The sequence below is a fragment of the Epinephelus moara genome, chromosome 8 (genome assembly GCF_006386435.1).
Source record: "Epinephelus moara isolate mb chromosome 8, YSFRI_EMoa_1.0, whole genome shotgun sequence".
Classification (NCBI taxonomy): Eukaryota; Metazoa; Chordata; class Actinopteri; order Perciformes; family Serranidae; genus Epinephelus; species Epinephelus moara.
The window spans coordinates 18,399,690-18,414,030 of record NC_065513.1 but is presented as its reverse complement, the minus strand read 5'-3'; the positions used below and the strand labels follow the sequence as shown (position 1 = coordinate 18,414,030).

Below are 14,341 nucleotides of genomic sequence, written 5' to 3'. Positions count from 1 at the left end.
TGTTTCAGTGCTGTGATGTGGTTTAAAGCCAGACTGGAACTTTTCATACATGTCATGGGCCACTAGGAATGATTGCAGCTGAGTAAAGACCACTTTCTCCAAAACCTTGGACAAAAATGGTAATTTGGAGATTGGTCTGTAGTTTGACAGGAGAGAGGGGTCCAGGTTTTTCTTTAATAAGAAAAACCTGTAATAGTTACATCTCAATCATTTATACTATCCGTTAATTTGCTTTCACTCTGGCGATATTGTCCCTAAAAATTGGTATAAAATATGAGATTGGTGTTTAAAAAAAAAAAGAAAAAAGAAGATTGCTTCATAAATCACTGACAGTATTGCTCCACTGTCTCCAAAATGCAGCTCTGGGAATTAACGCACTCCACTTATTTACCAGGAACTGGAGCACTTTTGATATTTTTGTTTGTTAGACCGGGGCGTTGAGGTCACAGTCTGCAGTTTCTGTCTGTACTTGTTGATTATGTTCATCATCTTCCGTAAAATAGGTGACGGTGAGCTTTCACAACCTTGATGACAATGAACAGGCAGGTTATGCAACAATAAGACTTTTACTTGTCATCTGCGATGTGTGAATGCAGCTGTATGGACAGAAAATACACAGTTGCATTCATAAAAAATAAAACCGCTTGTGTTCAGTAGTTCAATAGGATAGTAAAGTGTAAATGGACCTGTGTGTTGAAATCTGAAATCTGGATGCAGGTGGGGATTTTGGTACTTAAAGGTGTACAGTGTTTAAGAGTTGCGTGACAGTCACTCTCTGGCTCTCTGTAAGGCTCGTCTAAGATTTCACTTGTACCTCCAGCGGTGAAGGGGCAATAAAATCTGAGATGCGGGTTAAAGTGAGGGTTGTGATTAGCGTAAGTATAAAATGTAGTCGAAGAGTGATGAGACTTGTCTCTATAACATTGTGTTCTGAACACAATAGTCCCAACTGTAAAATGTGTGCAACAAGTTTGGACAAATTCAAAATGGTAATGCTGATAAAAAGGCAATTTCTTACCAACTGTATTGAGTCTGAGGCATCAAATTTATACCTGTAAGAACAAAAGACGATCCATTTGATGGTCTATAGTGCAGCATAAGTCTGCAGTGTGTTTATTGCGTCATAGCCGTGAACACATACCATATAAAAATTCTTTACCACCAAGCTGACACACTCGGCTGTGTCATAGGATGTGTATGTGTTTGTGTCTGCAGCTGTTGACAGAGAAGGCATGTTGTTTTGATTACAGTCCAGCATGATTATAGAGAAAGTGGAGAAAGTGGAAATGTACCAGACGAGCTCAATGCACCACACACAGGACTCAGTGCAACACATAGAGAGTGTTATAAATCAAATCATCTATCAAGTCATGCTCAATGCTTGTAACATGTATTACACAATTATCTGTCAAAACTGCTTGTCTGGATTCAAATAATAAGTGTGTCTATGAAGTTTTACAAACCCTCTGAGTGAGTCACCATTTGCTAAATATTGCCAGGAACCTCATTGTGAGAGGAGATAATATATTAGCACACAATGACAATCTGGTGGCAGCAATTTGCGCATTAGTCAGTAATATCAAGACCTGACATGACCGCAGATTTTTTTCTCACAGTTTGGACTTATACCTGATACCCTATTCATAACTATTAAAAAGAGTCATACAGTGGAATAACATGTTTTTCTTTTATTATTTAAGCACAAGATTATCTTAAGAGATTAACAAAGGAGATTTGAAAAGATGAACTGGAGAGTTTCCTGCACTACTTCTGTGACTCTTGACCTGCAGTGAAGTGCATCAGTCCTTTCTGTTCAGTGTGTACTTGTTAACATAATTTCTGTCCGCCTTGAGGCAATGTGCCAAACTGTGCTGTCTTTGTGAGGTATATCAATCTCTCTTCACCTGTCTGTGTCTGTCGTGTCTTCCAGCATCTGATGGAAAACAACTGCCACACTGGCACTCCTACTGGAGACAGATACATCTGGTAGACACATGCCACATATGGCCATCAATCACAGACATTAAAAACAGTGATCAGCGCCATTTCCTAAGGACGTCAGGGGTTATGAAAGAAAAACACGAGAAAACACTACGTGTCAAACAGCAAACTTTTTTATTGCAGAAAATGAGCAGAAATCCACATTGTTTTTTAAAGCTTTCCCTCAATCTTTGTGGGTACCACCGTTCTTTTCCTCCTTCCGATTTACTGTACTGTCTGTGAGCCAAACCATTCCAGGAAAAGTTGTTTAAAACCATGTGGCTTAAAAATGCAGCTCCTCTGGCTTCTACTGTAGATGGGATTCCTTCTGGAAGCCTGAAGACATAGACTGGATCAGAAAAAGAGTTAAAAAAAAAAGTAAAAAAAAAAAAACATCTGCAACTGCACTAAATCTATCTTTGTAGAAGATGGCAGCTCTGGTCAGGTTAAATGTTTACATATTAATATATGCTAGAACAAATTTGTCAAATGAAAATTTTGGAGCAGAGGAGTTTAGGCCTTGAGAATGAAAAAGTTCCACACAAAAAATGGATGACAATTCAGTGTAAATTACAAAATTAACTTTGTTTTTTATTTAAGATAATTGTTTTGGCTTTTGCTTTTATTAAACAGGACAGGTTAAGCGTAAGGGTGTGAGAGAGACATGCACCAAGGGGCTGCAAGCTGGAACTGACTTACAGCTGCGGCAGCAGGGATATTTCCTTTGTACATGGAGTGCCTGCTCTACCCACTGAGCTACTGGGTGCCCCTAATTTTGTTTTTTGCCTGCTTATCACTTTCCATGGGCACTGATGCCTATACTTCTGTTTTTAGTTCTATCTGTTTACCTCACATGACTTCTTATTTATAATTTTTGTTGCTGCTTTGGGGTCGAGAAATAGAGAAGTGTTTTACAAATAAAGTTATTATAGGGAAACAACCTGGAGACAGGTTAACACCAGCACAGTCACACCTGTGGGCATAGGTGTAGATTTCTGGGCAGATGCAGGCGGACGCGACCCCCTTAATATTTACAACATGTGCATTTTCTCCCCCAATAAATATAATTACAATACTCATACGACAGGTCATTGTGATTTGGTAGTCAGGCCTCTGCTCCTCAGAGTTGATCTCATCCAACGCACTGGTACCAGCTGACTGATTCATAATCTGTCTGTGTCTATGTCTGTTCTGTAAAGCACCCATGTCAGTAGCACTGATGATAGTCAAGGACTAAAATGTTTGTTGCTGTTTTAATTCACTTTTTATCATTCTTTGCCCTTTGAGCGCCCTTCTTTTTGTGCACGGGTGTTCTAAATAAACTGACATCATTTTTGCATTGATCTCAGCCTGTGAACATTTATGTGGCTGTCCAGCCCAGTTGTATTGGTGTGCGGTTATCTCCTCTGCTGTCCTGTCCTTATTTTGACAAAATTGAAAAGATTTACACCCTAAACTGCAGGAAATTAAGTGTCTGATGCTCAAAATTGTCTGGCAGAGGACCCTCAAACTCTCTGTATCATATATATCCCCACCCCCCACCCCAACTGTGGGAAATTATTACAATAGCAGCCTTCAGCCAGCTGACCCACAGGTCACTGGACTGTGAGAGTAACCTCAGGGAGGGCCAATAATCACCCCTGCAACCCAGAGAAAGTCAAAAGCACCATATAGTTTCAACAAATTCTTGAGCAAAAAGTTTAAAATTCACACTACTCGCCACAACCTGGATCACATTTTTTTTTAACCCAATTCCAGTCAGCATCTCTGTACGTATGCACAGATGTCAATCTCATATTTCTGTGCACTTGTCATGCTCTTAAGTCCCGCCCTTCTCCATGGAAGCTGCACCAAAACAGTTCGCTGTAGAGGGTTGCGCAACTTTCATGACGCATGCAGGTTTGACGCCGGCGCTGTTACTGACATGACTCAAACTGCCTCAGGGTCCTTCAGTGATGAAACATGTCACTTATCTATAATTTTCTGTACCATTGTTCTGCCCATGGTCTCGTTGAGGTACAGTCCGCATGCCAGTGAAGTGAAAGATTTTCACTAGGGGGGATACATTTATTCTAACTCAGCAGTTTGTTTCTATAGGAAGCAGTGATATACTTAAAATTGAAATTTTTTAAATGTGTAAAGCCTGTTTAAGTTCTCTATAAGAAGTAATCTATACAGATATGTGCACAAAAGTTAAATGTTCAGCTGATCCAAGTTGATAGTGTGTTCCAGTGTCACAACAAAATAGGCATATAACCCAAACAGGACAAAAGAACTCCAAACAGAGTAAAGAAATGGTACACTGATTTCCTACTGATAGAGGCATGTCTGTGGGCTTTTAAAACTGGGTATGTTCTCACACCTCTTTTGAAATCAGACAAAGAAGGTATAATATGCGGTGATGAAGTTTCAGACGGGGGACAAAAGAACAGGTCAGCGAAAACGAGGTGAGTTACAGAAAGGGAAAAGAGAAGGATGTGTGTGAACAGGTGGGAATGAACCAGTACAGGCTGCAAACAGGTATGCATTACAGTTATATGAGTGTGTTTTATATCTACTCTAATGGGGTCTAAAATTTATTCACAGAGATGTAGAACATCCAGATTGGGGACATTTGGCATTTTTCAAAGGGGGTATTATAATAATGGTTTGGTGGCTTAAGTTTGGTGGATTGTGGTTACATTAAAGGTCCAGTGGGTATTGGCAGAAATGGAATATAATATAATAATATGCATGTTTTCTTTGGTGTCTGTTCACCTATAAATAAGAGCTGTGTTTCTGTTAGCTTAGCATGAGACATTTACATCCACATAAGGAGCAGGTCCTTGTCCACAGAGATTGCCATGTTGCACCACCATGATTCTACAGTAGCCCAGAACGGACAAACCAAACACTGGCTCTAGATAGCATTTGTTTTTTTGCGGTTTTGCTTTTTGGCCTCAGCCACCATAGCTAGCAGCCCTTTCATGACAAGTGGAGACAGAAAAGCACTTATTTATTTATTTATTTTAACATGAAACTGCTTTATTCAGTGTTTTTACCGGTTTAAACCGCCGGGTCCATTTGTTTCAGAGAGGAAGAGACCCCCATCCCCCTCAGATGCCAGGATTAAAAAAAAAGGTGGGCACACAGCAGGCGCTGAGCGAGTGGCTAGTCTCTGACGAGCTGAGCAGCATCAGAAAAACACTGATTGTAATGTGAACTTTCTTAATTCAGTATTTTTACTGCTTTTAATCCTCAAGTTTGTTTGTTTTGGAGAAGAAGACACCTCTATGGATAATTCAGCTCCCGCCAAAAAAACCCCTCAGGATCAGTGAACACTGAAGGAGTTCTAACCAGGAGAAGTTTAAGCTGGTTGCAATTCACAACCCTCACTGCTAGACGCCACTAAATCCCCCTAAATCTTGAACGCTGGACCTTTAAGTGAAAACAGGAAATTTCAGTGCAAGTGCTTCTCCTTCTGTCAGTAAGGTATGTTTTCCCATATGTAATTCAGTTGCATAATCTTAGACAGGTACTGACTGCAAATTTAAAAAAAGAGATTTTCATTTTTTATTGTCTTTACATCTTGGGGATGTAATTTGTGTGCTTGTCGATTGTGGTGTATGTTTTTGCATCTAAAAAAAACATATATAATATTCAAACTAATAATAAGGTTACGACTTGGTCAGGTAACACAAGGAGAGACGTTATCACATTTATTATAATGTGGCCTTATCTAAATTCAGTTATGAGGGAGAAAGAAGAAGCATCATATAAAGCTTTTTACTGTTTCTCTGTTTCTGTAGCTGCCTGTTCTCATAACCATTTTTATGATGTATCTGGAAGTTTTTATGTTGGTTGAACCTTTAAATAAACAAATGTATGAATTATATAGGGGTTAGTTATAATGTAATGGATAGGCATGTGTTTAGGAGGCTGAAGTATCCGGTTGCAGATGTACTAAATGAGGTCAGAGAAGGCGCTGACAGGTAAAACAGTGTTAAGTGTGTTTAAGTACAAATGTATGTGTGTGCATACAGAGGAGATAACATATTCTTACTGAATGACTCTGCAATCTGATGGCACTAATTTGCATATTAGTATCGTGACCTGACATGACTGCAGATATCTCTTTTACACTGTTTGGACTATGTGTGTGTGTGTGTGTGTAAGAGAGAGTTAAAGGGAGAGAGTGGACCAGTTAGAAAACCAGAGTGTGATTCACACTGTGACAGGCAGGGAGGCGTGGTGCAGAGGTGGGGCCGAGAGCTTGGATTTGGCACCAGCCCAATCCAAGCCCATCTTGGCTCTATAAGAGCAGCCTGGTCCTCCCAACTTCACAGCCGCTCAAGAAAAAAACCTATCTGCTTACAGTGCCTGTCTTCTCACAGTCTTATCAGCCTCTAGCAAGAAATCATGGGCAGACAGAAGGTGTATTTGGACAAACTCTCCAGGTTCTTCCAGATCCGCAACCTGCTGCTTCGCCAGGCCCTGGCAGAGTGTCTTGGCACTCTCATCCTTGTGGTGAGTGTTTGTGTGTGTGTGTGTGTGTGTGTGTGTGTGTGTGTGTGTGTGTGTGTGTGTGAGTACAAGTGTGTGCATGCACTGAACTTGCGTTGCATCATCTAATGCTGAAACAGATTTTTAAAACGAATAGAAAACAACAAAAATCAGCTGCCAAGCTTTACATGATAAGGTTTCAATGTTCATACTGTGAAATATTCTGTATGTTGACAACAGTTGAACTCTGTCCCCTCTCAGTGTTTTCTTTTCTCTAAGTACTCTCACTTTTCAATTTTCTTTTGATGTAGTAATATGATTGATCACACTCTTTATGACAGCTTTTGTACTCAACTACAATTTTTATATTGCCATGTTTGAAGAGCGATGAACGATTGCAACAGAAATTGCATGTAATTTATAAGCCATTCATAGACTTCAAAGTGAGCAAATTGACACTCTTTGTATTAGACACTGGCAAACTGAGTTCAAAACAAACAGGTGAATGACAGGTTGTTCAGGACTTCACGCTCTGTGGACAAACATGTATTTAATAACACAAGAATATTTGCTTGGAAGACGGGATCCAGGATCCCGGAGCCAAGACCTCATGACATCCTATTATCACTTTACAGTGTGTGTGTGTGTGTGTATGTGTGTGTGTGTGTGCAGGAGAATGTGCATGGTAATGTCAATGCTGACAGGTATCGAACAACATACTTCACTTTTAGACAGTAGTTTTACTTATGTTAGTCATCTTTTACCACGGACTGATGCATTCCAACGCACAAAGAGGAAATCTGAAATAGCAGCTCGTCATCTGACTTTGCCCCGGTCATAAAAGCTGCTTCTGGTTAAAATGAACATAAGAACATTGTTACATTGTTTGAAACAGACAGTTCTTTAGTTCATTTGAACTATAAGAAGCCTTTTTTTAACCCCTTTCTTGGCAGAAAGTTGGCGCGTAACATAAAATGAGCTTTACAGTTAATACTTTAAATACTAGTACAACAGCCAGCTTAGTGGGCGACCTAAAGGTTTCTGTAATGGTTTAACATGTACAGTGTGGCTGTGCTGAGTTCAGTGACTCATTTTCGGTGATTAACAGAGACATTTATGAATGTGTAGAAGCGTGCTGCTTTTAACAGAAGTGAACATTTTATTCTGATATATAATTCAAGAAGAGCAGAGCTAAGTCTGAATTTCAAGTAGCTCAAATATAATATATAAACAATTTAACTGTATAAACACAGATATGGAGTGGGAAACTACCAACTACTACTTGTACAAGTGCCGAGGACTGAAAATATTTATTACAATTGTTGTTCGTCACACAAGTAAGCACGTGTTGTGACTACAGATGGGACAGAAAGGTGTGGTGCAGTCGTTTAATAGATGACACATGTCAATGGCAGCACTGGGAGAGTCAGTGGCAGAACAATAGGTATCACATCACAGACATGACTGACATCATATTCCTTCCGCTATCATCGATTACAGGAGTCTGTCTCTCGCTCTGTCACTATCTTTGTTTGCCATTCTGTCTCTGAAGATATACGTCTGTCGATACATTTTTTTCCCTACTAGTGACAAATTAAACAAAGCAAACGGCTTATTAGTGATCAGCTGCCAGAGTAGGATGAACTGGAGGGGTAGGTGACGTGAAAGGGTGTGTAAGGGTGTGTTGCTCTTTGTTTGTATTGATTTTGCCATTCTTGGCATGTGTCACTAGCTTTTAGGAACTTGTTAGGATCATTAAAGGATATTAAAGGATTAAGGGATATTTCTGAATTCTTATTGGTCGGAGGCTGATGTCAGTATTTGACTGTCTGCTCTTCCACCATAGTGGAATGTATAGTATGAGGTCAGTCAATCTAAAGGGGCTTTAAAAAAATGTCCTTGTAGGCAGCTACTGTCTTTGGTTATCCTACTGTAACTGTTTTGTTAACCCCTCACTGCACTCTCACAGTGTGCACTTCACTCTCCACTTTAAACAACTCTTCCCTGCGTTGCCGTAGGGGGGGCTTCTGAGGCTCCTCATCCTGAATTTGAAAAGATCACACAGGTAGTGATTTACTGGTTCCAGGCCAGCAGACTTTTTTTTTTTTTTTGCTTTCAGCTCCTAAACAAGTGCCAAATGTGTTTCAGTAGGCTTACTGCTGCGTTATTTCTTTTTTAATAAGCTCCCCAACTGTGCTAAAAGCTGGGAGTAGCTGCATGGATGCATGACCAGCTGAATCAGCCAATTGAGTGTTGGTTGGAGGAGGTGGTGGCGTGCGGTAACTATACGACAGCATTAGGGCAACTTGCATGGTCGTGAATATGAGCTCTTTAGAGTTATAAATAATACTCGCTTCTCCCAGATTCAGTGTCAGATTTAAATAAGACCTTTCTAGTGGAATGTGATCTAAGTGAAGAAGTTGGTGCCAGCTACCGGACCATCATTTGCAATCTGATGCCTCTGACATTAAGAAAAAGTCGGTGAAGTGAAAAGTTTTTTGAGTTTTTGAATTTTTATTGTCACATCACGCGAGCCTATCGTGGCAGAACATCAAGGAGAAATTCCCCCACACTCCAAAAACAAAACTAAGCACAATTTTAACATGGGGTTGATTTACGTAGTGACTTTTTCCAGTAATGGCTGGCTTCATCAGGGGTGGAAAAGAGTTTAGACTGAGCCCAGTGATGATGAACTCCCCTCAGGCGCCAGTCCCTCTGAGTGTGGTTCCCTCGAGCTAACCTCAACATCTGAGTCCTGTGGTCTGACTGAAAAGTATCCTCATCAGGGGGCTTAAAGAGCAGTAACCTAGGCACGGACCACACATATGCCTTTTACCAGACACATACAAAAAAGGACACAGGGACACACACATATAATCACATGGTATGCAGAATAAACATTATGGCACCTGCTTGGTAGTCCTCCTCCTACATCTAAAGACGTTCTTTAAATCCTTCTTCTTTTGACAGAATCAGTCACGTTGCCCGTGAGCACAGATGTTTTCCTCATTTCCTTCGTCCAAAGTGGAAACAGAACTTCAGTTTTTTTTTCCTTCCCAGATAAATCTGCTGGGCAGTAGCAGCGACAGTTCTCCCCAATCAAGGTCAACCTTGACCTCTCTGTAATATACTTTTCTCCAGTGTGCCATTATGAACACAATAGAGCTTATTAAATGGGGCTCTGTTCCACTGGTTTCACTGATAATGATCGCAGAGCCTCATTGCACCTCTTGCTTAACCCTCGGCTTAACCTTGACCTTGATCCACAGACAAAGTACAGTATTCATGGTTTTTTTAAACACTGAGATGCTGAACACGTTTAGTGTGTAGTGCACAAAACTTTGCACTACAGCCGTTCTGTATTTTCTCCTCTTTCAAATCACACATGAATATCACACACAGCACAGCATCATCACTTGATTACTTGTCTCTACTACAGAAACAATTTAAAAGCGGTTATGTGCACAAGAAGTTATTGGGACCCAGCGTAAACCTGCTTTTCTTCTCTCTCTCCAGATGTTTGGCTGCGGTGCTGTGGCCCAGCTGGTGTTGAGCGGTGGTTCCCATGGCATGTTCCTCACAGTCAACTTTGCCTTCGGCTTTGCTGCCATGTTAGGCATCCTGATCTGTGGCCAGATATCAGGTACACAAAGCACCTTTTTGAAAATTATACTACCTGACTCACTTGGTTTTATGATGGGTGCAGCTTTGTACCTTGTGTTAATACATCTAGAGTCAGAGCATTTTTTCCTCTGTTTATGTAACATTGCACTCTATGTTCACGGTCTATAATATTGACTGACATATTGGCACCGTGTACATTTTCAGGTGGCCATCTGAACCCCGCTGTGACCTTTGCCCTGTGTCTGCTCGGAAGAGAGCGCTGGAGAAAGTTCCCCATGTACTTCCTCTTTCAGACTATCGGTGCTTTTTTTGGCGCTGCCATCATTTTCGGCATGTACTACGGTAAGGGATGACTCCAGATGTACAACCAAGTAAACAGATTTGTATTTCAGGCTGCACACAGTCTAAGTGTGTCATTTAAAGAACGGCGGTCTGAACACAAAATGCTTTATGCTATGTTGTTGTTATTCCTTTAGACGCCCTGTGGGACCATCCTGGATGTTTCAATGTGACTGGGCCTAAAGCCACAGCTGGCATCTTTGCTACCTACCCTGGAAAGCATCTCACCCTTGTCAACGGCTTCTTTGATCAGGTACGCTTTTGAAATGTGAAAAAACAGCTATCACACGCTAAATTTTAATCTCACAGTGTCCAACTCATAATTTCCTCTCATGTGTGCCTCTCTCTAACATAGATCATCGGCACGGCAGCGCTGATTGTTTGCATTCTGGCTATTGTGGATCCATACAACAACCCCATCCCCCAAGGGCTGGAGGCCTTCACTGTGGGATTTGTGGTTCTGGTCATTGGACTGTCTATGGGATTTAATTCTGGCTATGCTGTCAATCCTGCCAGAGACCTTGGACCACGTCTTTTCACAGCCATGGCTGGGTGGGGCAGTGAAGTTTTCACGTAAGTGCACAGATTTTGAGGCATTTTCTCTTTTTCTCCTATGCAACACTCTCACAGTGCTCACTATCTATTGACATTGTAAAGTAAAAACATTTTTTTTATTTGTCACTCCTCAGGGTGAGGAAGGGCTGGTTCCTGGTGCCAGTTTTTGCCCCATTCCTTGGCACCATCATCGGTGTGATGATCTACCAGCTGATGGTTGGCTTCCACATGGAGGGAGAAGCACGTGACCAGAAGAGGGCAGAAGAGGAGAATGTCCGACTCACCAATATCAACTCCAACGACAAACCCAAAGACACTTCCAAAGAGATGCTCTGAGTGCGTTAGAGAGCTACACACTCTTACACATGCACATTTTGTAAATACCAATACACACCAGCATTTTTCCTTCCAGCCACAACTGTTTTTTTCCAAACCCCCTTCACAGCTGTTGAGGAATCTCCCAAAATAGCTGTGTGTTTGTGAAAACAGGCCACTTTCTTTACATTATCATATGATTGTATTATATTGTAGAGGAACGATTGTGTGTGAGCGCGGAGGGGAGAAACACAACTTCAGAAACACAGAATTACATTAATTCTTTTAGGAGATCGACATTTGGATCTTAGTGTCTCCAGTTTAACAGTATTGTATGCTTTTACCAGTGGTTTTATATAACTTTTTTAAATATAATTTTACATAGTAAATGTATTTAATCAGATATATGTCTTTTCAAGTCACTAACAATGCAGTCCAAAACCTTTCACTGTCAACATCTGAATCAGGGAAATTGTTAGAAGATTGGAAAATTAAAATGTCAAACTCCAGCCTAAAGTCCAAATATTGAAGAATACTGTACATTTTAAGTACAGTACAGGAAATTATGCAATCAATGTAGACTACGTCAACTCTGTTGTTTAGAGCTGACACATGGTGGTGAAGCTAAATCCTTCCCACAGCATTCCTCCCTTCACCACGGCTATACAAGAGCAGCTATATTAAAGCTACTGGCTTTTTATAGACACTCTTTTGCCCCGTTAAAGTCCTAACCAGCAATCCTTAAACAAACTTGATCATTTCCCCTTTGTATCAACCAAATGTTGTCAGAAGAAGCCTTCTAGTTTTAATGCTTGAAAATATCAGAAGTGTGTTAACAAATGACAATGTACAGCACAATATTAACAATCTATCTTAAAATTGTAATTTAGTTTATGCCTAATGATGTGTTTGTACCTTGTGTATGGTCGGGTGCTAGACTGTGAGCACCCTGGTGAATTGTATGTAGGTTGAGGGGAAATGCTTTTGTACTGATACAATAAAGTTCTGCTTTTGATTGTTGCATGAATGTGGGTCGTGTTACATTCTTGTTACGGTTCATTATTGTTCGTCACCAATGCTTCTCATTTTCAGAGTGGGTGGGGGCTGGGTTGTAATCAGATTACACCAGAAAATTACAGCACACTAAGTGTTCAAAAAAGTTTGCACTGCTTGTGGTGGGCCAGGAGTGGGACAGATGGGGAAGGGTGGGCCAGATGTGCATCAGTTCTCTTCTTAGCAGATTGAAATACATATTTTGATTTGATTTAGACTTCAGATTCTTTACTTTTTAAAAAAGAAACTACAAAAATTGTTTGCAACAGAATTGATAGTTAAGAGAATGTACGAGCAGTGTTAAGCAGGAAACATGACTACATGGTAAACGCTCCATTCACTCAGCTGTGTTCTTCAATAACCATTTTATGTTACCAAAAGGAGACCTGCTCCGTCATTACGCAGTGCAAAGCAGTATTTTACACTGCTATTTCAAGGCTTCCCTTTATTTCCAAGCATACCTCAGTATCCACAGACCAGAACTGGGCTACTGTCCCTCTGTGCATAAATCAAATTAGGCCCAGTCCTTCATGCTAAGGGTTCATTTTGGTAGAAACTCTTGCCTACTTGTCATTTATCAACAAAATATGGAAATATGGAAGCATGTTTGGTCTTTACTCAGCTTAATATGCCAACTCAATTGTTTGTTTTTCTTGAGAAAGAGAATTTCAGGAGAATCACACAATGGGCAACTCTGTTCTTGCAGAGTCAGAGTCTGGTAGGCTGTTATGAATCAACAGTTTTGCACAACTACTTCAACAGGTCTTAGCAGGTCACCTTGCATGTGTGGAAGAGATTACTAACTTAAGTGACTAAATCACTCACACGGCATTGTTGTCAAAACAGACAGGTTTGTACAGCTTTCACTTTGATGACAAATCTAGAGAGACTAAGTAACTCGTATTGATACAAAATGACAAACTCTGTGTTACCATCAAGAGGTTAATTGCCTTTAATTGCATTTGTAAATTTAAGTAGTGCAAACATTGTATGAATGATTCACAGAAATTATCAACAAGGAAATGATCCATAGACTCTCCATTCCTTGAAGTACACAACTAGGACTTAAACAAAAGCAAAAACATACTTAACTGTAATTACTATAACTGTAAAAGTATTACAAGATGTAAAGGTACCCCTAATGCTGCTTACGTCAGGGGTTACCTGTTGGAGTCCAAAGACCGAATGTTTACTACCTGCCCAGCACCACACAGCAGACAGACAGAGTTAGTGCAGTATTTTGCAGCTAAAGAGACAGATATTTTCTTCAGGAGTTAGTTGGAGACCAAAACAGAGCTAGAAAGAGAGTGAATATTAGACTTACGTTTGCCATATGACCAAAACATGACTCCCAATTGCTGACAAGTTAATTTAAAAAGTGATGATATATCAGTTTTGTGTTTACAGCTTGTTTCCGCTACCCTAAGTGGCTAACAAAAGTCAGTTATTGCAGGTTTTGGTTTGCCACTCACACTCCGTATATACATATAAGTCCAAAGTTGGAATTAGTCATCCTATTTCTGTGAGCAGCTTGGTATGTTTTATGTAGGGTGGCAGCTGGCACCACTTTGGGGAACGAGAGACGAAGTAAACAAGCTTGCCATGCAGCCTACATGTCATGGACAGACTGTAAGGACCACACTGACATCTGACCAGACTGACACTGATGGCATGTAGGTACATGCTGTTTTTAATGTGCTGCAGCTGAGCACTTTTCGAGAGCTGCATTTTTGAATGCTGCAACATTAAAAGCAATATTTCCGACATTTTGGGAAACATGCCTATTTATCCCATTACAGTTAGACTAGTCCATACCCATTGGTAACATTGTCACCTTCTACCTATGCCAATCCTCAATGCCTATGTGCAGTTTCACATAGACTGACCACGTCAGTGAGTAGAAAAACGTGGGACAGACAGAATGGCTGACTGACAGAATGACACACTGACAGTTTCCATGATTATGTACAGCATACCATACCATGACTTAGTC

The 14,341-nt window shown here is 40.5% G+C and overlaps 1 protein-coding gene across 1 annotated transcript; it reads left to right on the top strand.

The window, feature by feature from the left end:
- Positions 1-6,307: 6,307 nt before the first annotated feature.
- On the top strand, positions 6,308-12,322 carry aqp3a (aquaporin 3a). The gene is made up of 6 exons (XM_050050909.1): positions 6,308-6,486; positions 9,979-10,105; positions 10,291-10,428; positions 10,563-10,678; positions 10,781-10,998; positions 11,115-12,322. Exons 1-6 carry the CDS (start codon positions 6,379-6,381, stop codon positions 11,314-11,316), a joined length of 909 nt encoding a protein of 302 aa, XP_049906866.1. The 5' UTR covers positions 6,308-6,378; the 3' UTR covers positions 11,317-12,322.
- Positions 12,323-14,341: the final 2,019 nt, after the last annotated feature.